The sequence below is a fragment of the Rousettus aegyptiacus genome, unplaced genomic scaffold (genome assembly GCF_014176215.1).
Source record: "Rousettus aegyptiacus isolate mRouAeg1 unplaced genomic scaffold, mRouAeg1.p scaffold_m13_p_2, whole genome shotgun sequence".
In the NCBI taxonomy this organism is placed as follows: domain Eukaryota; kingdom Metazoa; phylum Chordata; class Mammalia; order Chiroptera; family Pteropodidae; genus Rousettus; species Rousettus aegyptiacus.
The window spans coordinates 155,376,568-155,403,475 of record NW_023416295.1 but is presented as its reverse complement, the minus strand read 5'-3'; the positions used below and the strand labels follow the sequence as shown (position 1 = coordinate 155,403,475).

At 37.0% G+C, this 26,908-nt stretch overlaps 2 protein-coding genes and 1 non-coding gene across 3 annotated transcripts; all 3 read left to right on the top strand.

Annotated features, from left to right (window-relative positions):
• Positions 1–1,282: 1,282 nt before the first annotated feature.
• GDF3 (growth differentiation factor 3) lies at positions 1,283–6,715 on the top strand. The gene is made up of 2 exons (XM_016128027.2): positions 1,283–1,547; positions 5,886–6,715. Exons 1-2 carry the CDS (start codon positions 1,283–1,285, stop codon positions 6,713–6,715), a joined length of 1,095 nt encoding a protein of 364 aa, XP_015983513.2.
• LOC118614456 lies at positions 5,363–5,470 on the top strand. Its single transcript, XR_004956057.1, has one exon. It is a non-coding gene; the product is annotated as a U6 spliceosomal RNA (small nuclear RNA).
• A 4,375-nt stretch (positions 6,716–11,090) lies between the features above and the next one.
• APOBEC1 (apolipoprotein B mRNA editing enzyme catalytic subunit 1) lies at positions 11,091–19,745 on the top strand. Its single transcript, XM_016128026.2, has 5 exons — positions 11,091–11,106; positions 16,553–16,580; positions 17,671–18,068; positions 19,032–19,150; positions 19,596–19,745. Exons 1-5 carry the CDS (start codon positions 11,091–11,093, stop codon positions 19,743–19,745), a joined length of 711 nt encoding a protein of 236 aa, XP_015983512.1.
• Positions 19,746–26,908: the final 7,163 nt, after the last annotated feature.

Below are 26,908 nucleotides of genomic sequence, written 5' to 3'. Positions count from 1 at the left end.
TCTGAGACGAAATGAGCTCATAGAAGAACTACAAATACATCAATATCATTAGAACATTAACACTGGTAATGGTGGGAGGTAGGAGTGAGGCTGGCTAGGAATATGGGTGCCAAACCAAGAAAGTCCTTAAACAATAAGCTAAGGAGTTTAGATTTTATCCTGCAGATGACGGGAAACTATTATATGTTATATACGCTTTGTTTTTCCTTTGGGAGAAACGAGTTCTTGTTATAGGTGGTAAAAAATAATGTAAAATGATAAAGTCCCTGTCCTCAAAAAGCTTGAAAATTTATTTGGCAACAGACAAGCTAATCCTTCTATAGCACTGAAAATCTTGTAATAGTTTGGCCAAAACAAAATAAAACAGAAAACACAAACTAAAATTGATATATGCCTCCCTACTTAAACTTTTCAATAACTTCCATGCCTTTTCATATGTAGTTCCTTCAGCCTCGAATGTCTGATTGTCTTACTGAAAAATGTCTACTTAAACTTTAAAACTATCTCCTCTGAGAAGACTTTGTGTGGGTTTACCATTTGGCAGGCTGAGCACTTTAAACACATCATCTTATCAGATTCCTATGGCAAATTAAAAGGTCAGTTTTTATTTTCTGTTGAGAAGAAAAAAATATGGGTAGGTTGGGTGACATGCCCGACGTCACATAGCTAATACGTAATGAAACAAGAATGAATTCAGTCAGTCTGACTTTTGACTTTTAATCAGGAAGGGCAAAGTTAGATGAAAAGAAATTCAGTCCCTCTTAGAGCTGAAAACTGACGATATAGATCAAACTTCCTTTTGTTCTTTCTCTCTGGTGTGGTTTTCCACATGGCTGTGGTTACAGTCTAAAGGAAATCTACCTCCGTGTTTGTCTAATCAGACTACGAATGACAAGACTTTGGATTACTTATTACTATGTTCCTAGCACCTATCTCAGCACCTTGCACTTCGCAGATGCTTAATAAATGTTTGTGAGAGGAATAAATGTCTGTATCCTTTCCACTCTGTGTACTGTAGACAAAGCTCAGGTTAAGTAGAGTTAGGTCCACGCGCTGGTTATCTTTGCTTTGTGAACTTTTTTTTTTTTCTGGAACAGTAGAGCTAGGAAAGAGAAAAAAGTTCTATCTTTTCGCATCCAATTGCCTTTGAGGAGCTGGGAAGAGAGCAATTCACACTTGATTATCTTACATCAGATAAATTAGCAGCACTTGGATTGTGGGGGACTCAGGAGCTAGAGCTCTCTTCAGCCTGACTAGCCAGCTCTGTCTCAACTCAGAGGTCATGTTTCCTCCCCTGCCAGTCTTGGCTCTCAGCCTCCTAACTGCGGCCTTGGGCCAGACATTACAGTTTCGAGAACATGTCTTTATCCAATTTCTGGGCTTGGACAAGGTTCCATCTCCACAGAAATTCCAACCTGTGCCTTATATCATGAAGAAAATTTTCCAGGATCAAGAGGCAGCAGCCACCACTGGGGCCTCTCAAGACTTATGCTACGTAAAGGAGCTGGGAGTCCCTGGGAGCGTACTTCGACTTCTTCCAGATCAAGGTAAGGATATTGGAGTGTTTCCTAGAGAAGAATCTGGCTTTCGAAGAAAGGAAATAAAAGACAATAACAGTTACTGAGAGGTTCATAGATAGCAGGTCTTGCGCTCGTATTTTATGTATTTTATCTCATTTAATCCCAACAAGAATTCTGAGAGGAAGTTCTCAGACAATAGTAGATAACCTGTAACCTATTCAAGATTATACAGCTAGCGTGTGAACAAAGTCAGGATTCAAAATAGGTTTTTTTCTGAACCTACAGCTTTGTGCTGCGGTTTAGGTAGGAGAGGTGAGGGCGGAATTGGGGCTCTGTCTCCCACTCTTTAGCGCACAATTTATGCATCGTGGTGCCTTTGGTATGGCAAGCAGGGGATAAAAATTTTGACCTTAGTTTGCCCATGAGACTAGCTTTTTTTCTCCACACCTCCCCCCTACCGTCCTTAGATGGAAAAGACTACTCTTGGTTTACAGATACTCAGCAATAATATATGCCATTGTCATACATACCCTTTATATAAGTATCTAACTGAGTGCCATTTAATACTTTGCCAAACTGACAACCCACCAAAATTACCCAAGCCAGTTGTTAAAAAGCTGATTCTTCAGCCCAGTTCCTACCCTTCATTCTCCCATCCCATTCTTATTTAAGTTAGAGGTAGTTGTTGTAATTTGCATTTCTATTAGCCTCCCAAGGTGGTTCAGAAACAGAATTGAGAGCCCTGATTGGTAAGTTTTAGAGCAATTTGAAGTTAAGATTTAAATACTTGTTTGTCCAAAAAGCATTTAGTTGATATCCATTGTGTGCCTGGAACTGAGAATACAGAAATTAAAGATAAAATCTGCTCTTTAAGAGTTTATAGAAGGGAAGTAGACAAATAGATGACTTCCATATTTACACTGTGCTCAGTATTATGTTAGAGACTGGGGTCCTTGGGGGTGGGAGTTCAGGAAAAATTTCTGGAGGAAGGTTAAGAGATAAGAAAAGAAAGTTTGAAGAGTTTTCCATGTAGAGTAGAAAACAGCTGAGGTTACTTCCCTCCCTCCCTGATGGAAAAACTTTTGATTTCTGTGATGATCATAATCCTAACAAATTTTGGGGGGGAGGGGTAGAACAAAATCTCACCACCATTCCTCTGTAACCTTCCCTCTGGAGAAAATCGCTATGAACAGTTGATATATTTTCTTCCAGACTTTTCTTATTTGCATACATATAATATAAAATTAGAATATATTTTTAATGGGATCATACTATACACTCCTTTAATATTATGGACATCTCTTACAAGTCTGAACAAATAGTCAACTTATCCTCGTTTTAATGGTTGCATGATATTACATTATATAAACATGCTAAAATTTATGTAACGGATGCCCTGTCGATGGGCATGGACATATCATAAATAGTGCGGCTTCACATCCATTTGTGTGTGTGCATGCGTGTGTGTGTGTGTGTGTGTGCGTGTGCACTTTTTCTATTTCCCTAGGATAAATTATTAGAAGAGGCACATTTATTCTTTTGACATATAACGAACATCCTCCAAAATTTTTACACCACCATAATTGTATGAGAATTCTTACATACAATTGACAAAAGTCTTTTTTAAAATAGAAATTTATTGAAGTATAGCATACATCTAGAAAAGTGCGTAAATCATAGAGAACAGTACAATAAATTTTCACAGACTATCCAGCACTCAGATCAAGAGGCAACATGACCAGCACTCCGGAGGATCCTTCATGCCGCCTCTGGTTAATCATTATTTCCTTGCACGGGTAACTTCTATCCTGATATCTAACATTACATAGTAGTTTTGCCTGTTTTTGAACTTCATATAAATGGAAATGTGGAATGTATCCTTTTTTATGTCTGACTTCTTTCATTTCATTTATTCTCACAAATACACTGTGCATATTTGTAGTTCATTCTCATTGCTGTATAGTATTTTATTCTAGCAATATATGACAATGTGCTTATCCATGCTACGCTGGGTGTCCACGAGATAACATCACTTTTAGCTGTTAATTTTTATTAATCTAATAGCAGAATGTAATCTCATTATTTTAACTTTAATTTTTAATAATGCAAAATGATGCATTTTCAAATGAATAATGAATCATTCATCTTTATTTTTCAAATAGTTGCCTATTTATACAAAATAGTTGCCTATTTATAGATTATGACACTTTTCCTATTGAGGATTCTTCTTTTTCTTAATGATTTGTAAGGCCTCTTAATCATTTCAAAAGCTCTATATTCATGAGTTTTAACTCATCAGATATGTTACCAGTATTGTCAGTTATTTTGTGTTTTTGATTTTGCTAGTAATGGCTTTTGAATATAGAAATTTTTTTTTATTTTCATGCTTTCAAATCCATCCATCTTTTCCATTATGGCTTTCCCCCACCCTGTGCCTAAGAAATGTGATTTAGTGATATAAGTGAAAAAGGAGACCAATATATTAGAATTAGAACCTCAAACAGGAGAGATCAATTGTTCAGAGAGCTTGAGAAGGATGAGTTCTGGGAAAACATCCCTGCATCTGACAGTAACCGAGAAAGCTGTTTCAGCAGAGTAAGTAGTAAGGATAAAAGTGTTGGGAAATAACAGAAGTATATGAGGTAAGAAGTAGGGGCAGCAAATGCTGACTGATTTTTTTTTTTTTTTAAAAGATGGTCAATGAAAAGAAAGGGAGAGATGATAGAGTAGGATTTAAGAGAAAACTGGGTAATTTTTAATGCCTTTTAATTTTGTTATTTTTAAAAATGAGAGGAGAAAGAAGAGGCATTGTGGTGGGTTGGTTAGAAGTTTTGGGTTTCTGTTATAATTTCTCCACAAACCAAATGACCTTAGAAAATGCCTTCGGAGGATAGAGCCTTCCTACTGATCATAATGATGATGCCAGGCCAAAGAAATTATTTGTGGACAGGGAGAAATTGGAAGTTAAAAAAAAAAAAAGGGAAAATATACTCTGTTGGGTTTTTTCCTAGAGGAGTAGGTGAGGTTTGAAAATCCAGGCAGAGAAACTGGCTTTGAAAATAGGGAGAGTACACCTACAACTTCAAAAGATACAGAGAAAGGGGTCCATTAGGAGAAACCGAAGAGTCACATTGCTCCTCAGTATTCAGTGACATGGGGGATGAAATGTTCAGAGATACAAGACTAGACATGTTGACATTGACAATAGCAGGCTTTAGGTAAGGAATTACCAAAGGATAAAAAATAGGGAATTTCTGGAGGGCCAGTCTTGGCTGGATAACAGGAGTTTGTTTTGAAGGTACATTTTGGCTAGCAACACCTGACAGCCTAGGATGTTCTTAAATGTTTTTGTGCCGTCTGTCCCTTTAAAGCCGATGGACCCTTTCTCAGAATAATGGTTTACATCCTCGAATAAAATATTTAGAATTTCAAAAGAAATCAATTAAATATTAAAATACACTTATAAAAATATTTTAAAAACAAATGTGTATATAGTAACGTATATGGTGCTTTATTGAAGTAGCACATAAGACCCAGGAAAGGGACTATAACTACAAAAAATTCAAGTAGTGTGAGCCTAAGTGTTATTTTAGGATATTTGCAACAACTGAACAACTTGTATGAACATACCTGTGATTTTTACTGGTAACAGTATCATAGGCCCTGATAATATTATTGGGCTTTGTTGCCTATATTCATAACTGAAAGAAATGTTAAATTTCATTTAGAATTTACTAAAAATAAAGATGTGATTACTTTTCCCATTCGTGACCATGGACCTTGTAAAGCCTATCCAGGACTCCTTAGGGACCTGTGGATGTAAAGATGAGAACCTCTGGTCTGTTCTCACTTTGGTAGCACATATACTAAAAATTAGAATGATACAGAGAAGATTAGCATGGCCCCTGTGCGAATATGACATACAAATTTGTGAGCTATCTTGTATTTTTAAGGGGATTAAGAAGTAATAAAATTAGTCATGAAGATGCAAAGTACAGCATAGGGAATACAGTAAATAATATTGCAATAACTATGTATGATGCCAGATAGATATTAGGCTTACCAGGGTGGTCATTTCTTACGATAAATAAATGTCTAGTCACTATGTTGTACACTTGACTAATATAATATTGTATGTCAACTACAATTAGCAAATAAGTTAAAAAAAAAGAGAAACTTTGGCTTTAAGCGGAGTGAGATAAATAAATAAATCATCTAAAATGGTAGAGTTTGAGTATAACTGATTATTTTCTGCCCTTATTTTGTGTATGTGACTATTAGTTATTTATGTATCTTCTTTTCATGTAGATGGATATGAAGTAAACTATATTATGGTGAGGCTCATGTCTCTCTGTTCCCATCTAGGATTCTTTCTTTACTCGGAGAACTTTTCCCAAGCTTCCTCTTGTCTACAGAAGCTCCTCTACTTTAATCTGTCTGCAATTAAAGATAAGGAGCAGTTAACAATGGCACGTCTGGGTCTGGACTTGGGACCCAACACTTACTATAACTTGGGACCAGAACTGGAATTGGCTCTGTCCCTGGTGCAGGAGCCTCCTGTGTGGGGCCGGTTCATCCCTAAACCAGGTAAAATGTTTGTATTGCAGTCAGTACCATGGCCTCAAGGTGTTCTTTACTTCAACCTGTTGGATGTGGCTAAGGATTGGCATGATAACCACCAGAAGAACTTAGGTTTGTTGCTAGAGATGCTAGTCAAAGGAGACAGAGACACTGGGGTGAATTTTCAGCTTGAGGACATCTGTGCCAGACTGAGACGTTCTCTTCATGCCTCCCTGCTGCTGGTGACCCTCAATCCTGAGCAATGCCCCACTTCTTCTCGAAAAAGGAGGGCAGCCATCCCTGCCCCTTATGCTTCTTGCAAGAACCTTTGCCATCGTCACCAGCTATTCATCAACTTCCGGGACCTGGGTTGGCACAAGTGGATCATTGCCCCCAAGGGGTTCATGGCAAATTATTGCCATGGAGATTGTCCTTTCTCAATGACCACCTCCCTCAACAGCTCCAATTATGCTTTCATGCAAGCACTGATGCATGTGGTTGACCCAGCAATTCCCCAGGCTGTCTGCATTCCCACCAAGCTATCCCCCATTTCCATGCTCTATCAGGACAATGACGACAATGTCATTCTACGACATTATGAAGACATGGTAGTCGACGAATGTGGATGTGGGTAGGCGGTCAGGAAAAGGAATGGAAGGAGTGTTCTTGGGATAAAGGTTTTAATAAAACTACCTATTTGATTTATAACCCATTGGATCTGAAATATCAGTACATTTATGTGTATAATTTGTCTTCCTGGAAAATCTATCATGAATTATGATGTACTGAATCTCTCTCTTGCTCTCTCTCTCTCTCTCTCTCTCTCACACACACACACACACACACACACACACACACACATAATCTTAATGATCATAGGAATTTTTGTTTCAAATCACCAAAATCTACATAATTTAATGGCTGTATTATATATGATTATTTATATACATACTTTACTTAAGGAAATGTTTATCCTTGAACAATGTGTTATTTTCAATTTTCATGGTGGAACGATGTTATGACTCTTTGTTTATAGATCATTGTCCCTTAGAAAAACTTTAGACATGGGATTAAAGAGTTAAAAGTATAAACTGATTTCTATAATTAATATAAAATATATTGATATTAAAACAAACATACATGTTACTATGGTGTAAAATGTAAAATTCACATAGACTTCAAATATAACACTCTATATATTGTAGGGTCCTTTGGGTTATATCAGGAAGTATGGGATCACTTTCCTCTCTTGTTAGAAGAACTAAAGTGGAACATTTTATTTATTGACAGTTGTATTGCTTATTGTATTACTTTTCTGCCTACTGCTGATTAAAAGAGGGAAAAGAAAATTTATTAAAACATATATGGTCCCTCATATCAGGAGGACCAAATGTCCTACTGAGAACCTGATAAAATGTATACTCTCCCCCGGGAAGTAATACACATAAACATAATATTTTGCCTATAACTTCAGTTGCTTCATGGAACCCCTGCAGTCTAAACGATGGACTTGTGAAGAACACATTTCTCTTGAGTCAGATATTTTTCTTTTTTGTTCTTGTTTATGACTCTATTCATATGTACTTGTTTATGAGTATATATGAACTCTTCTGTAATATTCAATTCCTTTGAAGGGACTTTTTTCTTGGGGCTTATTTCTTACTTAAAATCAGAGTAAAATCTAATTTAAAACATCTTTGTGTCTTTCGAGTAAGTAAAGATTTTATAGACAAGATCTGAAAAACATTAACCCCAAAAACTCAAATTGATAAATTAAGCTTCATTAAAATTGAAGACTTCTGTTCTCCAAAAGACACCATCAAAGAAATGAAAAGCAGACCAGATACTGAGAAACACACACACACACACACACACACACACACACACACACACACACGTATTATGAAAGAATTGTATGCATAATGTATAAAGAACTTTTACAACTCAGTAATGAGACAGACATCCTACTAAAAAATGGGCAAAATACTCAGACTTCAGAAAAGAAGATATATAAATAAATAATGAGCACATATCATTAATCACCATGAAAATGTCAATTGAAAATCACAATTAGATACAACCAGACAATCACAAAAATGGCTGTGACTAAAAAGGCTGACATTACCAAGTGTTGATGAGGATGTTGGAAAACTGAAACTCATATTTCTGGTGAGACTATAAACGAATATAACAATTTAGCATTTTCTTAAAAGTTAAATATATACTTATATGTTTGTTTCAGCAATTCCACTCCCAGGTTTTTTACCCAAGAGAAGAAAAAAGAAACATATGTTTCTATAAAGAGTTGTACACAAATGTTATGTCACCTTTATATGTAATAACCCCAAATTGGAAATAACACAAAGTCCGTCAGTAAACAAACTGTGGTAGACCCATATAATGGAATTTTACCCAGAAATGGAAAGAAATGACCCTCTGACACTTTGAATCATGTAGATCAGTTTTACTTAGCAAAAACATTGTGCGTCTCCATTTGTATGAAACTATAAAACTGTCCAAAGTAATTTATAGTGACAAAAATAGCAGTGGTTGCTCGGGTCTGGGGTGAGGCTAGGAAGATTGATTGCAAACAGACACAGAGTATTTTTTTGGGTGGTGAGATCTCAAACATCCCAGTTGTGGAATGGTTACATAAGTATATGTATACATTTGTTTAAATTGATAAATTCCCAGGAATAGGACACTGACTTATCATCAACCTCTTTTACAAATAATGAAATGTCATGACAGTCTATCATACCTGATAGTTCTGAGTTTTCCAAAACAGAAGATGGACCGATCATTGAATAGGAATTCTAATAGAAACAAACTCACTTTATATACCACCTTAACTATCGCTTATGTGCCTCTTGTGAGTGTGTGCCAATGTCTTAGTTTCCTTTAGCTGCTGTAAGAAATTATCACAAACTTAATTATATAAAAGAACATAAATTATTCTACAGTTATGGAGATCAGAAGTACAAAATAGAGTCTCGATGGGCTACAATCAAGATGTCATCGGGGCAACTTTCCTTCACAAGGCTCTAGGGAAGGACCCATTTCCTTGCCTTTTCCAGCTTCTAGAGGCTGTCCTCATCCCTTGAATCACAGCCCCCTTCCAGCCAGAAATCACATCACTCAGATCTCTGCTTCCATCTTCACCTGTCCTCTGACGGACTTTTTTGCCTTTCTCTTACAAGGGATTACCCAGATGATTAGACTGGGACTACCCAGATGATTTGGGATCATCTCCCTATCTCAAGATCCTTACCCTAATCATATCTGCAAAGTCACTTTTGCCTTCATAAGGTAACATACTTATAGGTTCCAGGGATTAGGAGGTGAACATCTTTGAGGGGTCATTGTTTTACCTACCACTTATGCCTAACTTTGGAACTCTTGGCTTCTGAAGGATTTTTGTTTATGATGTGGTGCTTCTGCCATTTCTTCAAAACTCTCACCTGCCACTCCATAGAACTGCTTCATCTTGCGGAGGCGTAGGCTTCAGCGTTGTTCTGTCTTTAGGTGTAGGGAGGGAGGGAGGGAGGGAGGGCTGAGGGGGGAGGGAGGGAGGAGGGAGGGAGAGAGGGAGAGAGAGAGGGAGAGGTAGGAGGGGGCGAGGGGAAGGTGGAGTGTATTTAGGAGCGATCTACGGTATAGTCTCGCGTTTGTAGCTCTTCTCTCTTTCTCTCCTTCTCTCCTTCTCTCCTCTCCTTCTCTCTTTCTCTCTTTCTTTCATTACTAGTTTCAAGTGTACAGTACATTGGTTAGACATTTATATAGTTTATAAAATGATCCCCCTGATTGCTCTTTCTCTTTTCTGGCTCGCCACCTAGCCATTACATTAACACTGATTGCATTCCCTGGGCTGTGTTCTCCATCCCGGTAACCATCTATCAACTACTAATTCATACTTCTTTAACCCTTCACCCTCTTCTCCCAGTTCCTCAGTCCTCTTCCCCTCTGGTCATCATCAGATTGTCCTCTGTATTTGTGAGTCTGTTTTTGATTAGTTTGTTATTTTTTGTTCCTTAGATTCCGCATATAAGTGAAATCATATGGTATTTATCTTTCTCTGACTTGTTTCACTCAGCATAATAATGGACTTTCATAATTAAGGAGCATCTTATATTTAGGGCTTGGGTATTGGGTTTGTAGAATTTGAGATTCAAAGTTCAGGGACTCTAGTTTTGAGACCCCAAAAGGAAATTTAGGAGTTGAGAGTGACCTCAATTCTGAGAGTGTGTGCTTAAATTCAGAGGAGCTTGATCCAGGGTTCAGACAACAGGGGCAATGGCTATGGGAGTATATGTAATATTCATCTTTTCAAGGAGGAGAAAAAAGCATACACGGACTTGGCCATACACTTACCCTTAGCTTCAAGAAGAGAGAGAGATGACCTAAGACTAATTACTTGACATAGAGGCCGAAGTCCTTCTGATTTTGTGTTTATCAGTGTCCCTCCCCTTTCCAACAGGATTTGGGTCAAAGAGCAAAATAAGAGGAAGTTCAAAATAAGAGAATAATAGCTAAAGAGCAAGTCCACAGTGTCTTCACCGGGTAACAATGGAAACCTTCAGGTTACGGAAACAGGTCAATTCTCTCTTCTCTTTATTCTACTTTTATTCTCATCAGTAAACAATGATGAATCAGTCTTATCTTAACTTTAATTTAAAGAAAAGGGAAAGGTTCCTAAATTCAGATATTATCACAGAAGAACTTTGTAATTTGGATATACGCAGTGTAATTTGGATATACTCAATTATTCTTCAAGACTATTTTCACCATAAGTTTTCTGCACCACACGAATGCAAATCCCACTCCAGCTTTTCTCTTAATCTACTACCTGTTCGTGTAGTCCAGATACCCAATAACCACCTGAGACTCAGGGATGAGTCATCCTCTGCCCAAGCAGGAGCCAGTGGTCACACCTTAAGAAACAGTGTAGCTGGCAAGAGCAATCAGCATTATATAAAACTGGAGGGCAAAAAGTCCAGTGACACAAGCACCATGGCTTCTGACACAGGTAAGTGGATCGGGGATGGGGGGGCCTGGCAAGCTCCATATTCTTCGAAAGCGCAGAAACCCTACGTGTGTGTGTGTGTGTGTGTGTGTGTGTGTGTGTGTGTGTGTGTGTTTTGCTTGTGCTTGTGTCCTTGGGCATTTTCCAACTTTCTTATTTGTTAGTATATTAATATTATTTTAAAATAAGATCTATTACTATTATTTTTCTTATTATTAACTTTCACATCCACAAACGATTTTGATCAAATGACACTAAATCAATGCTCATTTCACCATAGTAAAAAAATAAGTAAAATATACAACAGTTAACCAACAGCTTAAGATAGCAAGAGAAGTGATTACACAAGGGCATGTTAATCATTTAAGGCTTAGTTACTTAGGAAAAATTCATGGGAAAGGAGAACACTTTAGGCTGTGAAAGAAAAGAATTTTCAGATAAGGTAGGATTTGAGCTGGATCCTACAAAGGTAGGATTTAGTTTGGCAAAGAGAAGAAGATTCCAGGTTGGTTGACACACAGACTTTGAGAGAATTTACCAAGATTGTGTTTGAAACATACTGAGTAAACTGGGTAAACTAAAAAAAAAAAAGAGTTTGTGGAACTAATCTGCAGTGAGATTAGGAAGCGAATTTGAAGCGATATTATAGAGAGCCTGACTACCAGCCTAAGGAAATTGAGGCTGATCTTTTCGGTAAGAGAAAATCTCTTAAGAACTTGTGAATAGCATAGAGATGACCGAAATGACACTAGACACTTTTACCTGGCATTTGATGACTTTTGGATTGGAAACAGAAAAGATGGGAAGCAAGGTGACCAGTTAAAAGACTATTGCAAGAGTGTGGGCATGACGTGATGGGAAATAATACAGATACCAGTCTTGGGTTTTAAGAGGCAATATTTTTTCTCCATTATATTTTTCCTCTATTAAAATTCTCTTGTGAGTGGCATTTGTGGGGAAAAACTAAATACATTATTCAGTTGAATAAGTTCCCTGGACTGTTCTCTGAAGGTGGTGTGTTTTATCCTCAAACCATCCCAATTCATGTGGCTGGTATCCTTGCCTTGCATCCCAGGGATAGATACTGAGAGTATATTATACTATCTTCCTGAAGTTCTTAGTGTTGCTTCATTTCCTTCAGAGGAACTGTCTTCCTATCACCCATATGACCTTCTCATGACCTCTGTTTCTGTAAGGCCTCCTCAGAGCATATCAACTAGTTCAAGGACACAGATTTGGACTGAAGTTTGAGCAGTGTCCATTCCAAGGTGTTGGCCATCCCTTTTCTCATCCTTCTGAACACGCACATTCCCTGTTTTTTTCTTTTAAGGATGAGAGATTTATTCTCTAAGTCACACTTAGGATAGTGTTTCCTGACTCTGTCCTCTTTCCTGGATATCTGACTATCTTTTTAGTCCCACATCCCAGCTAGAACCATTTTCCATCTCCTGGAAAGTGCCATGCACAGCTTCACTTCCTGCCACCTCTCCATCCTCTAGTACAAATGTACAAACAGACATATCACACACACACACACACACACACACACACACACACACTGTTGGGCAGGAAACACTTTTCGTCTATCCTCTTAGGTTCAGTTTTTGTGGATCTGCTAATTAAACTGACAACAGCCAAATTAGTGAAAGAAAAGACAAAATTACATACAGCAGCTCGCAATGTGACTCAGGGAGGCAATTAGAATTTGGGCTCATGTACCATCTTACTGGGAGAAGCAGAGATGGAGAAGAGCACTCATGGGGAACCTAGCAGCCTCTTAATGGGGGAAGAGGAGAGGAGAAAAGATACTTATCAAGAAACAAATGACTTTTAGGAAACACAGATAGGCCCTTAAGAGAACAGATTGGAGATATAACAGTTGTGATAATTTCTGTTTGGGTGGCTGTTGCCAGTGGTGGGTCGATCTCCTCTGATTGCTCCTGGGGATGGGATTTATGATAATTGAATTCTTTGGGTTCTATTTCTTTTGAGTTCTTTGAGAGGCTCTGCTTTTAGGAAAATAAAGAGTTTCAGGGGGAAAAAGTCTATCTTCAAATATCTTCAGTTCAAAGTAGTTTTTATGCCTCCATGGCACATTCTAGACCCCTGCGTGCATGCACGCGCATGCACACACACACACACACGCACACACACACACATGCACACACACAGAGCCTTGGGCAGAGTACCTCCTGTTTTGGAGGAAGTGTCTCCCAGGTATTATCACTCTTTCTGGTTCAAAAACAGCATCTCAGATTTAAGGTTTGGCCAGGAGAGAGGACTGAGCATCTTCCACAGCCACTTCACCCTCAGAGTTAGGAGTGACTTTTTATCTCTCTCCAACCCACTGAGAAGAGGCATCATGTGAGAAAATCTTATGTTCTGTGTCTCAAGCTCCATGGATCTCTGCTTTCTTGGAAAAGAGAAATTGGTGATGGTAACTGAGCCTTTTGATGTGTAATCCTTTTCTCCTGCCACCTCAGACACTTTAGCTTCTAAATAACCAGAGCGTACATCTTAACATGGGTTCTTGTTGCCAAAAAAATTGCTTATGTTTCCCCAAAGAAAACGAATGGATTGCCTTTTTGCTCTCCAAGTTTTGGAATTCAGCACCACGATCATTCTGAATCCAGACTAGGTCAGTGCCCGTTTCATCCCCAAAGCTCTGAGTCTTGAGAGGCACAGCCTCTAAAATCCAGATTTTTGCCGGAATCATTCCTACATTCTTTAATGGCTTCCTGGTACACTTAGAATAAAATCCATGGCTTAGCAGGCCCTATATGATCAAGCTCATCTCCTGTCATCGTGTATCTTGATCACTCTGACCTAGCAAGCTTACTTCTTACTCTTCCTCGAACATGCCATGACCTTTTCACCTTAGGTCCGTTGCACTTGTTTTTCTTTCTTCTTGGCATGCTCTGCCTTGATGTGTCTTGCTTCACTTTACATTCATGGCTCTGCTTAAATGCATCTTCAAAAAGGCCTTCCCTGACCAACCTCTGAAAGCTAGCTTTGTCTCACCATCACCTTTGATCTCCTTACAATACTTTTCGTAGTACTTGTCACTACTGACTTAATATATGTATTTATTTACTTATTGTCTCTCTCTCTATTTAAAATATAAACTCCATGAGCACAAAGCTAGAGATTTGTTTTATTCCTTGTTCCTGTACTTAGAAGAATACCTAATGTTTAGTAGACTCTCAATTAACTTTTATTGAAAGGATATATAAGTGATTTCCCAACACACTATAATTTGCCACGTTCTGGGGGTGACTTATCTGTTAGTCACTAGTACCCTCTTCTTGGTCCTTTTTGGTATTTTGCCCCTGTGTGATAGCAAATTGGAAGGCACAGGCACCGAGCAGGTTCTTGGTTACTCCGAGGAGTCCTTGGACTACGGGCGGGGATCAGGGTTACATTAGTCCCCTCTGACCCACGGTCTCACTTTCCATGGTTTTGGTCACGTGCAGTCCACTGAGGTTTGAAAATATTAAATAAAAAATCCAGAAGTAAACAATTCGTAAGTTTTAAATTGAACACCATTCTGAATCAAGAATAAATCTTGTGTCTTCTTGCTCTGACCAACCCAGGACGTGAATCCTCCCTTTGTCTAGCATCTGCATGTTGTGTACTCTCCCCTCTGCTTAGTACTCAGCGGCTGTCTTGGTTATCAGATTGACTGTTATGGTATCACAGTGCTTGTGTTCAAGTAATCCTTATTTTGCTCAATAATGGCCAAAACTCAAGAACGATGATGCTGGCTATTTGAATATGCCAAAGAGAAGCCATAACGTGATTTCTTTATTTAAAAAGGTAAATACAGTACAATAAAATATTTTGAGACCACATTTACATAACTTTTATTACAATAAATATATTGTTATAATTGCTCTATTTTATTATTACTTATTATTGTTAATGTCTTACTGTGCTTAATTTATAAATTACGTAATTTAATTTATAAATTAAACTTTATCATAGGTATGTATGATATGAAAATAACATATGATACATAGGTATGTATCATAGGAAAATAACATAGAATATGTAGGGCTCGGCACTATCTGTGGTTTCGGGCACCCACTGGGGTCTTGGGCGTATCCCCCATAGATAAAGGAGGATGCTATCCCATTCCTTGACACTTTGAGTACTGAGAACTGGAGTGACTGAGTCGCACCACATCAACATCTAGTTCCTAGCTCCCAGTTCAGCTGCTGACTCTGTTTTGTTCTTTTCATAACAGCAGTGATGCTTCTTTCTCCAGATTAACATGATTCAGAGGGAGAAGTTTGCCACCCTTGAGATATTCTACTTAGCAGGATTTTGTCGTCAATGCCTTCAGTAACCACTGGGCTCCAACTGAAGCCCGAGTATCTTTTTCTCTGGTTTAATAACATCTTTCTACATGCTCTTTGCAAATGCTTTTATTTTCCTATTTATCGCTTATGCAGACTTCTTTTCTCTTTGGTCTTGAGCTGAGGTTTATAAAATATATGTCTATTAAGCAAGTTTCTCTCCACACTACCAAATACTTTTTCTGTAAATTGTAATTTTAATTGAGATAATCATAGCTTAAAACATATGGCTTTAGGAAACGATAAACTCTTTGTATATTTTGCTCAGTTCTCCCCAATAATTACATTTTGCAAAACTGTAGACTAATATTACAACCAGGATATTAACATTGACATAATCCATCATTTTATTCAGATTTCTCCAGTTTTCCTTGTGCTCATTTGTGTGTATATTTAGAATGATGTAATTTTGTCACCTGTATATGTTTGTGTATCTTCTACCACAACCAGATCTGAACAGTTCCAGCAGTACAGATCCCTTTTATTAACCTTTTATAACCAAACCCTCCTCTCTCTTGCTCCACCCCATCCCTAACCCTTGATAACAACTGATCTGTCCTATATATACACACATACATACACACACACATATATGTATATAGCTGTATGGTGAAGTTTATTCAATAAGTACCTATTACTAACTGACGTTTTTCAGGCAGTGTGATAGGTCTGGAACAAGAGATACATAATCCATATCTCACATAATTTACAGTTCAGTGGTATTATAGGCTTGTAAATAGGCAGTCATAATATAATATGATAATTACTTTGATTAAAGAAATATGGCATACTATAGGGGCACATAGGAATTATATCTAGGAGCCTTTGAGAAGTGACTTTCCCATTATACTTATACTTAAACCTTAAGAAGGATTACCTGGGTTGAGATTGGGCAAATAGATTTCAGCATAACTCTTTTAAAAATCTTACTTTTCTTGATGCCATAAACTGGACCAATCCAATTAATTCAGGAGAGAATATTTTAACTCCATTTTCTGATATGTTTGTCTTTTTAGAAGAACAGAGCATTTTTTTTAGCAGCTCAATTTGTATGTGGGTATTATTTGACATACTCATCTCTTGGTCAACAGGTCCTTCAACTGGAGATCCCACCTTGAGGTAAGAATGGTACTATCACATTGTATATTTAATTCAACCAAGAATAAGTGGGTGTTTAAGAACTAGAGAACTATAGCTTTCTTCAATGTTCCTTTCCTCTTTTACCATGCCCCTAATTTTTTTTCTCTTTTCAACTTTTTCTTCTATAATTATTGTTTACTATATCTTTGTTGCTATGTCTTTTTGTTTCTGTTTAAAAAATTACTTTTCAGCTTTGTTCTGTTATTATCTTACTATTGTTCTTCTCTCTTTAAATCGCATGTTTTTATAGTCATTAATGAAAGGACCAGGAAACTCATTTGTCACTTCAATTTCATCTTTCTATTTTCTATTACATGTCCATTTTCCAGACATATTATTATAAAAGCAGGACTTTTGTCAAGAAATATATTTTCTTATGATGAGTGGAAGGAATAATCTGTGTAATAAATGAATGCAACACTTCAGGGGTGAGTGGGAAATATTACAATGTAATAAACTTATGACTTAACCTCATTGGAAGGAAAAGTCATCAGCACAATCCTGAGTTTCTCTAACCACAGCTTTGACACATGGAGATGATTAAATCTTAAGAGACCATTGAGGGCAATTTGAGTTTCTTTCTCATGAGGTATTAGTGTATAGAATTTAACATGGAAGAATCCTGAGTCTCAATTACTCTCTTCTTAGACTTGGAAATAGAATTTCGTTGACAAGTCAAGGCTTCTATACCTGAGAAAATCTGGTTAGGGTCCCCTGAGAAATAGTAAACAGTAATGATTGGGACATGGCACCTCTAAGTGTGAGATAGAAATATTAGACCATAATGAGAAAAAAGGGCACATTTATACCTGACTTCAAAACTAACAGGCAATTGTATAGAAAGAGTAGTAACATGAGTTGAGAAAAATCTCTTCATTGTGTCGTAATAAAAACTCTGATAATTCAAGTGGACCAGCATGGATAACTTTAAGACATACAAGTGGGGAAAAAAAAAAGTTTCCTAAGACTTTATGTTTTAGATCTGCCTGATAGAAGATGGGGGCATGAAATTATTTCTAAGTTTTTTTTCAAGATTGCATGACAACGTGAGAGTGTTTTTATATTTCAGGAGAAGGATTCAACCCTGGGAATTTGAAGTCTTCTTTGATCCCAGAGAACTCCGTAAAGAGGCTTGTTTGCTCTATGAAATTCAGTGGGGCAAGAGCCACAAGATTTGGCGAAACTCAAGCCAAAACTCCACCAAGCACGTTGAACTCAATTTTATAGAAAAATTTACTTCAGAAAGACACTTTTGCTCGTCTGTCAGCTGCTCCATCATCTGGTTCTTGTCTTGGAGTCCCTGCTGGGAATGCTCCAAGGCTATTAGAGAATTTTTGAGCCAACGACCTACTGTGACTTTAGTTATTTTTGTATCACGGCTTTATCAACACATGGATCAACAAAACCGTCAAGGACTCAGGGACCTCATTAACAGTGGTGTGACTATCCAGATCATGGGAGCCTCAGGTGAAAAGAATAAACCAAGAATCTTAAGCATTTATGAAAGACTGTGATGGTGGTATGTTTCTAGGTCAGGAGATGGTTTTATCCTAGAGTGGAAATCTCAGAAGTAAAATAATTGAAATAATGTGACAAAGGACCAGGTCTGAAATTCATTGCAGGAAAAGTATCAAAAATATGACGATTTTCTCTATTTTGCCACTACAGCCTCTCTGCTATCCTCAAATGAACTGCTTCGTTTTGTTTTTGTTTGTTTGTTTGTTTGTTTTAGAGATTCTGGAGGAGTCTAGCCCAGCTCCTGCAGCAAAAAGATCAGAGGGCTTTATATATGGTATATTTTTAAAGTTGGACTTTTTTTTTTTGAATTATTTATTTATTTAGAAGACAACTTTGTCAACATGCCTTGAAGATATAAAATGCCATGAGAAAATGAAGAAGCAATAGAATAAAAGCCAGGTGTTGCCTATGTCACACTGCTTTGTCACAAAGCACAGTCTCTCCCTTCTGTCCCTCCTTCACCATATTCCACTCACTTTGGCCTTCTTTCTTACGTTAGTCCCCATCTCAGAATCTCCAGATATGCTCTTCCCAGAGTTTCACATGGCTGTGTCCTCCTTGTGAACAAAAAAAAGGGTTCCATAGACATAAACCTCACAGAGTGATCTGATCATAAATTCCTAACTGGGCAGGTCATGGTGGGTAGCCATGCCCCAGCCAGTAACTTCTTCTTTAAAAAAAATAAAATAAACAACAACAATAACAACAACAACAACAAAATATATATATACATATTTTTTATTTGTTTATTTTTTAATTGAAGAAATTATTTAAATTTTTCCCCCCTGTCTACTTCCCTCCTTCCCCCTCCTCTCTGGTAACCACTAGTCCATTGTTCATGTTAAAGCTGAGCTTTTTAAAAGCACCTTTCTGTTGTATTTAGTAAATGAGCCATGTACTGTGTTTCCTTAGAGTATGACCACTGCTGGAGGAATTTTGTCAACTACCCACCTGGGGAAGAAGCTCACTGGCCAAGATATCCTCCTTTGTGGATGAAGCTGTATGCATTGGAACTCCACTGCATAATTTTAGTAAGTTATTTGACAGAGATTCTGATGCATAAAGAAGCAGCCTTCTTTAAACTTCTTTCCTGATAATTTTGACACACACTTTTCTCACCATTTATCAATTACATTGAGATTTAGTTATTTAACTGCTTGACCTATCTTAAGAAAATATAAGAGTAAGGTAATTTCTTTGTGGAAAATAAGTGGGAAAAAGGAATAATAAACTGGTCTAAGATATATGTGGAATCCATATTAATTAGATTTTGTTATCGTTATTACAACATATATTGGCTCTATAAAATTGCAAATATTCTCTTTTCCCATATTAGTGTATATCATTCTTTAAAAATTTAAGTGTCCCATTTGTATTCTCTTGAAAGTAGTTTAATGGTCTTTAACTGATGTTTTAAAATGTTTATGGTGATAATAGTATTAAGAAAACATTATCCAAACTTCTTTTTTATTCTAGAGTCTCCCTCCCTGTGTAATGATTTCAAGAAGATGTCAGAAACGGCTTACATTGTTTAAACTTATTCTTCAAAAATGCCATTACCAAATGATTCCAGCCCATATCCTTTTAGCTACAGGGTTGATACAAGTTCCTGTGACTTGGAGATGAATAGAGTGATTTTTTGTGTATTCTGTATCAAGAACAGGCAATGATGATTCACTAAAGAGTGAGTGCCATTAGAATTCTGGAAATTTCAGTTTGTATTTCCAAACACAAACAATAAATTATCTGAAAATTAAGTAAAAAAGACTGTCTTATTTACAATAGTATCAAAGATAGTAAAATACATAGGAATTAGTTTAATCAAGGAGGTGAAAGATCTGTACACTGAAAACTATAAGATATTAATGAAAAAAATTGAAGAAGACACAAATAAGTGAAAGGTATCTTATGTTCATGGATTGGAAAGATTAGTATTGTTCATACTACTAAAGCCATTTGTAGATCCAATATAATACCTATCAAGATTTCAATGGCATTTTTCAAAAGGAAGAACACCTCAACAATTATAAAATTGATATGGAACCACAAAAGACCCCAGATACTCAAAGCGATCCTAAGAAGGAAGACCAAAGCTGAAGGCATCACATTTCCTGTTTTCAAACTATATTACAAAGTTATAGTAATCAAAACAGTATGGTACCGGCAAAAAACCAGACCCATGGGACAGAATAGAGAACCCAGAAATAAATCTATGCATATAGGATCAACCAATATTTGGTAAGAAAACCAGGAATACTTAATTAGGAAAAGGTAGTCTCTTCAATAAATGGTGCTGGAAACCTAATATTTACATGCAAAAGAGTAAAATGGGAATCCTATCTTATACCACTCACAGAAATTAATTCAACATGGTCTAAAGACTTAAATGTGAGACCTGAAACCATAACTCCTAGACGAAAACATAAGAATAAAGCTCCTTGACCTTAGTCTTAGCAATAATTTTATGCACATTACACCTAAAGTACAAGCAACAAAAGCAAAAATAATCAAATAGGATTAAATCAAATTGAAAGGCTTCTGCACAGCAAAAGAAACAATCAACAAAATGAAAAAGTAACCTATGGACTGGAAGAAGATATTTGTAAACCATATAACTGATAAAGGGTGACTATCCAAATGTATAATGAGCTTGACCAACTCAACAGCAAAAAGAAACACCAAATAATCTGATTTAAAAATGGGCAAAGGACCTGCATAGATATATTTTTTTAAAGAAGATATTCAAATGGCCTACAGTGATTTGGTCAACATCTCTAAATACCAGAAAAATGCAATCAAAACTAAAAAGAGATAGCACCTCATACATGTTAGAATTTCTATCATCAAAAAGACAAGAGACAGCAAGTGTTGGCGAGAATGTGGAGAAAAGAGAACCCTTGTACGCAGTTGGTAGGAATGCAAATTGGTATGGTTACTGTGGAATACAATAGAAAGTTTCCTCAAAAAAATTAGAAGTAGAACTACTATATGATTCAATAGTTTTACTCCTAAGTATACATCTGAAAAAAAGGAAATCATCATCTTGAAGACGTATCCTCACTTCCCTGCTCATTGCATTATTTATAATACCCAAGGTCTGAAAACAAGCTAAGTTTCCATCAATGGATGAATGAGTAAAGAAGATATGATATATACATAAATTATATATATATATGATATATACATAAATTATATATATATCTCCATACACACAATGGATATGATATATACATAAATTATATATATATATATAATATATATATATATATTTCTCCATACACACAATGGGCTATTATATAGGAAATCCTGCCATTTGCAAAAACATGGATGGGCCTCGAGGACATTATGCTGTTTGAAATAAGTTACACAAAGAGACAAATACTGTATATTCTCACTTCTACATGGAAAAAATCCAACCCATAGAAATAGAGAGCTGATTAGTGGTTTCCAGGGGCACAGGTGAAAGTGGTCAAAGAGTACAAACTTTCGGTTTTATGATGAATAAGTTCTAGAGATGTGATATGTAGCATGGTGATTATAGTTAATAATACTGTATTGTATGCTCGAAATTTGCTGAGAGTAGATCTTAAATGTTCTTACTATACACACAAAAATTGTAACTACGTGAGGCAATGAATATGTTAATTCATTTTATCACTTTCCAATATACATATATCAAATCATTTTGTTGTATACCATAAACTTACATAATCTTATGTGTCAATTATGTCTCAATAAAGCTGGAGGGGGAGAGAAATTAAAACAAACAAATGTAGAAATTTTTACAAACAGCAGTATCACGGATCATGTTATCTACCGCTGTTTCACAAATAACCCCAATATTTTGTGGCTTATAACAACAACAAATATTTCTTATGTCACAGTTTCTCTGGGTCAGGGATTCAGGAGCAACTTAGTGGCTCAGGATCTCTCATCAGGTTACAGTCAAGCTGTCAGCCAGGGCTGCAGTCATCTTAAGGCTTGACTAATGCTAGAGAATGTGCTTCCCAGACGGCACACTCACGGGGCTGGCAAGTGGGTGCGAGTGGGAGGCGGGAGGTCTTAGTTTATTTCTATGTAGTCCTCTCCACAGGGCTGCTTAAATGTCTTCATGACATTGCAACAGGCTCCCTACAGAGTAAGTGGTCTTAGAGAGACCAAAGTGGAAATTGTTATGTCTTTAATGACTTAGTCTTCAAATCATACGTTATTTTTTCTGCAGTATTCTATTGGTCACACTGGCCAGCCATGATTCAGTGTGATTTCACAAACTGAGTGTGAGAATACATCTAGTGTCCAGCTCACTAGATGAAAGAAGACTCACATTATTGCCCATCTCCACATGAAATTTCAAATAGTTTTTAAAATAAAATCCTAAAAGCTTTCTGAGAGGGGAAAAAAGTGTTATTAACAAAATATAAAAGTACCACTGTCAGACTTGTCAAGATCAACGTTGAAATCTAGAAGACACTTGACCCATGCCTTTAAAATTCTCAAGGTAAAATGTTTCTCAGCTCACTTTTATATGCAGCCAAACTATCTAGTGTGAATGGGGAATAGAGACATTTTCAACATGCAAGGTAACAAAAAAAAAAAAAGAAAGAAAGAAAGAAAGAAAGAAATTACTTTCCATGCTTTCTCAGGAAACAACTGGAGGGTTTGCTACACCAAGATGAAGAACTAAACCAAAAAAGAGGAATGCTTGGAATCCTGAACACAAGTAATTCCACACAGAAGATAAAAGGAAAAAAAATCTCAGGATGATAACAAAAAAGATATAGGTTTTTAATACTTGATCCACCAGTAAGTTTTGGGATACCCCTAGCTCTCCTAGAGAACGGGGCTGTTTCCTGGGGAAACTAGCCGTGTGATTAAAGAGTTAGAACTTTCCGTTTCATCCCTCAACTTGCTGGGGAGGGAGATGGGTTGGAAGGTGAATCGATTGCCAATGGCTAATGATTTCATAAATCATGCCTATGGAATGAAGTCTCTATAGAAACCTAAGATGATGGGCTTTCCGAGAGCTTCTGGGTTAGTGAACACCTGGAGACGCAGGGACAGTAGCATACCTTGAGAGGGTATGAAAGCTTCGTACCCTTTCCCCACACCTTTCCCTGTACCTCTCTTCTATGTGGTGGCACCTGAGTTATTTCTTTTTATACTAAACCAATGATATAGTAAGTAAAATGTTTCTTTGAGTTCTGTGAGCTGCTCTAGCAAATTAATTAATCCCAAGGAGGCGGTCATAAGCAGCAACATGATTTATAGCTAGTTGGTCAGAAGTGCAGGTAACAACCTGGACTTGTGATTGTCATCTTAAATTGAAGAACTTCAATTTGTACCTGGTCAGTCAGAAGCACAGATAGTAACCTGGGCTTGCAATTGGCATCTGAAGGTGGGGCAGGGGGGACAATCTTGTGGGACTGAACTCTTAACCTAAGGAATCTGGTGCTATCTACAGGTAGAAAGAGTCAGAATTGTGCTGGGTTGTGGGATATCCAGTTGGTGTTCCAAGTATTACTTGATTGTGTCAGGGAGAACCCCCTCCCCACAGAGTGGAATTGGTTCTAGAGTCTAATTCAGGGACTCACAAAAAGGAGAGACTCACAAAGTCAAAACCAAGTCAGCCTGTACTTATTTATGGGAAATACCTCACCGTCAAATAAACTTAACATACACCAATCGCAATCCTCCCACTCAAAGTTAGCCTGCATTGCTAATAAAACCTGCTAGCCTTCTAAGGAAATCCCAGACCTCTGAGCCAATCAAGCCTGTTTTCATGTTGCTGCTTCAAATGCTCTATAAAAGGTGCCCTTGCCCAAACATCCCTCAGAAGTGTTCTGCTGCTTGGGAGACACTGTACTCCCCAACCCATAAATTGTTTTCCCTTGAATGAAGGACAACGAACTTGTTACGAAATTGTCTTACTTTTTTTTTCATTCAACAATGCTTATAAAGACTTTCCTCTCTACCAGAGTATAAATATATTTACCCATCTCCATTGCTGCCAGTCAAGGTGAGAAGAGTGAGTTGAAAAGAAAAGTCGAGTAGACTCACTATACTACACGACTATAAAGGCCCATTTGGAATGGCGGTTATAAATTTATAGTCTTTAATCTTTCATGTGACATTCTTCAGTTGCACTGAGCTGCTAAGGTGCAGGTGTAGAGAATGCTGATGTTTAGGTTTACCCAGGTTTCGGATTTTGGCAGATAGGAGCCTCAAAAAGAAAGAGAGGGAAAAAAGCTTCAGATTAGTATAAGCCTCTGAGTTGATTAAGAAAGAAAATGAAAAAAGGAGCTGGTGAGTTGGAAAAAGTTGGAAAGCCAATGAATTGGAAATCTTGATAAGATCATTAAATCTGTGTAGTGGGTGTATTTAAGCAATCAAGCTTGAAGAATAGTATGTTATGGTCAGAAACAGAATGGATTAACTATTTTAAAAGCAAAATAGCCGTGAGTGATAACATCACCGAGGGTGTAACCAAGGAAGTCTGTGGCTGAGTTAGTGCAGAAAAGTAGAAAGAAGGAAGTGAAGTAACAAAGAGGTAAGCCCCATCGCTGGCATTCTTTTTCAGATTTTTTGTGGTGTTCTCACATTTTTCTCCTACTAGACGAACTTTAGAATAATTTTGTGGAGTACCTAAAGATCTATCAGAATTTGTAAAATGTTATTAATGAAACTCCACATAAGAAAGTAACCCTCACTTTACTCTCCAATTATGTGTTACTCTCATGTGTCTGTTTTTTCCCAGTCAAGGTTCTCAAAATACTCAAAATAATAGTGTACACTCATTGTTCTATGAATAATTCTCCTCCTCCTCCTCTTCCTCCTCCTCCTCCTCCTCTTTCTTCTTCTTCTTCTTCTTCTTCTTCTTCTTCTTCTTCTTCTTCTTCTTCTTCTTCTTCTTCTTCTTCTTCTTCTTCTTCTTCTTCTTCTTCTTCCTCTATGCCTAACAGCACCTGGTCTTCCTAGGTTGTTTCCCATCCAAGTACTAACCAGGCCCAATTCTGCTTAGTTTAGCTTCCAAGATTAGATGAGATTGGGCATGTTCAGGGCATCACGACCATAGACTCTAAGTCCTTATCTTCTGTTCCTCAACTCTTTTGAAAACCTTTGCTAAGGATACTGCTGGGCTCTCTTCCCTCTTTGTATTTCTTTACCTATTTGCACTGTTTATGTGTTTGACCACATTATTCTTGAAACCTTTGACATTGATGACATATTGTCTCCTGGGTCCTGTTTTAGTGTTCTTCTTAAGCTTTACTTATTCTTTTTATCCTGGAAATATCAGTGTTTTACAAGACTTTACCTCTCATTCGTTCATTCATTCATTCAGTCAATAAATCGAGCAAATCCAACCTGGGAATATAGCAATGAATAAAACAGACCCTATCTTTGCTTTCATGGTGCTCAAATTCTAGTTTTTTCATACTGTATAAACACATTTCCCAGGAGATCTCGTCCATTTCCATGGCTTCAACTATCACCTATAATCAGGAGTCATAGTCACACTTAATCAACAACTGATTTCATCCAAGTACCAGTGAAATCAGAACAGGACATCAACCAATTAGACAAAGTCAGGCTGTACTCTCTTGTACTGGCTGAATGGTTGAATATCAGCCCAACCTATAATATATAAATATTAAATGATAATATGATTTCTGGTAGTTAAGAGAATAGACTGGAATCGCCAGACTGTTCAAATTCTAGCAGTTACTTTCTGCTGTATCATCTGGGGCAAGTTGCTTCATATTTGTGCTTTAGTTCCCTCTTCTATAAAATGGGGATAATAAAGTACCTGTCACATAGGATTGCTATGACAGTCAAATGAGATAATACATGTAAAGTATTTAAAACAGCTTGGATAGAATATACTAAGCACACGATAAATGATAGTTATTATTATTCATTATTCTGCAACTATGTCTCTCATCCTGACTTTTTTTTCTTGAGCTCCAAAGTTATAGATTAAATGGTTTTTCTTCAAAATATATCATGGTGCTTGGGAAACCTACAAGATTCAGTATAATTAGTAGAAGCAGCCTGTAAACAAAGAGGAGCAATTAAATTTTATATATACTTGATTATAATCGCAGGTTGAATGGAGAGAAATGATAAAAATGAGAAACAGACAATGGTACTCATTTTCTACCAGGTTCTCTTAAAAGTGGTTCATCTGTGTGAACCTATTTAACCTTAACTGTTCCATCGGGTAAACACTATTTTCATTTACACTTTATAAATGAGAAAACCGAGGCACCGAAGGTTCAAAGGATTTGACCGAAAGCACAAAGCTACTAAGTTTTAAACCACTCTGCCTCCAGAGTTTAAGCTCCTTGTCATGCCACTATAGAGCCTCACCAAGAGGAAGCAGTTGTTTGTGACAAAATGAGCATTTCTTACAACTTTTTTTTTTACGTATCAGATCTATTTTCCTCCATATTTACAATTCAAAAATGCCCCGTGGAGGAAACAAAAGTCCTGTGGACCTTCGTTCTGCTAGTTAGTATAACAAAATGTCCTTTAATTATACTGGGAATCGGTACCCTCCTGGTGACTTTTTTTTTCTTTGGTGACTTATTTTCTGATCTAATATTTTAAACATCTGACCTTTCGTCATGAAAGATACGTTCCTCACTTCAAATATGAAGGGTGCTTTCTGAGAGAGAACAAGTTTCTGTGTGCTTGGACAGCTCTGCTTCATCGCCTAACGAAACTGTTACTTAAGCTTAAAGAGGCACCATACAAATCAGAGACAATACTGGAGACAAATGAGTCAATAA

Coding starts and splice junctions, on each gene's coding strand:
- APOBEC1 (XM_016128026.2), top strand. Junction 16,581..17,670: donor ACTGGAGATCCCACCTTGAG/GTAAGAATGGTA, acceptor TTTATATTTCAG/GAGAAGGATTCAACCCTGGG. Junction 19,151..19,595: donor AACTCCACTGCATAATTTTA/GTAAGTTATTTG, acceptor TTTTTATTCTAG/AGTCTCCCTCCCTGTGTAAT.
- GDF3 (XM_016128027.2), top strand. CDS start 1,283: ATGTTTCCTCCCCTGCCAGTCTTGGCTCTCAGCCTCCTAACTGCGGCC. Junction 1,548..5,885: donor TCGACTTCTTCCAGATCAAG/GTAAGGATATTG, acceptor GTTCCCATCTAG/GATTCTTTCTTTACTCGGAG.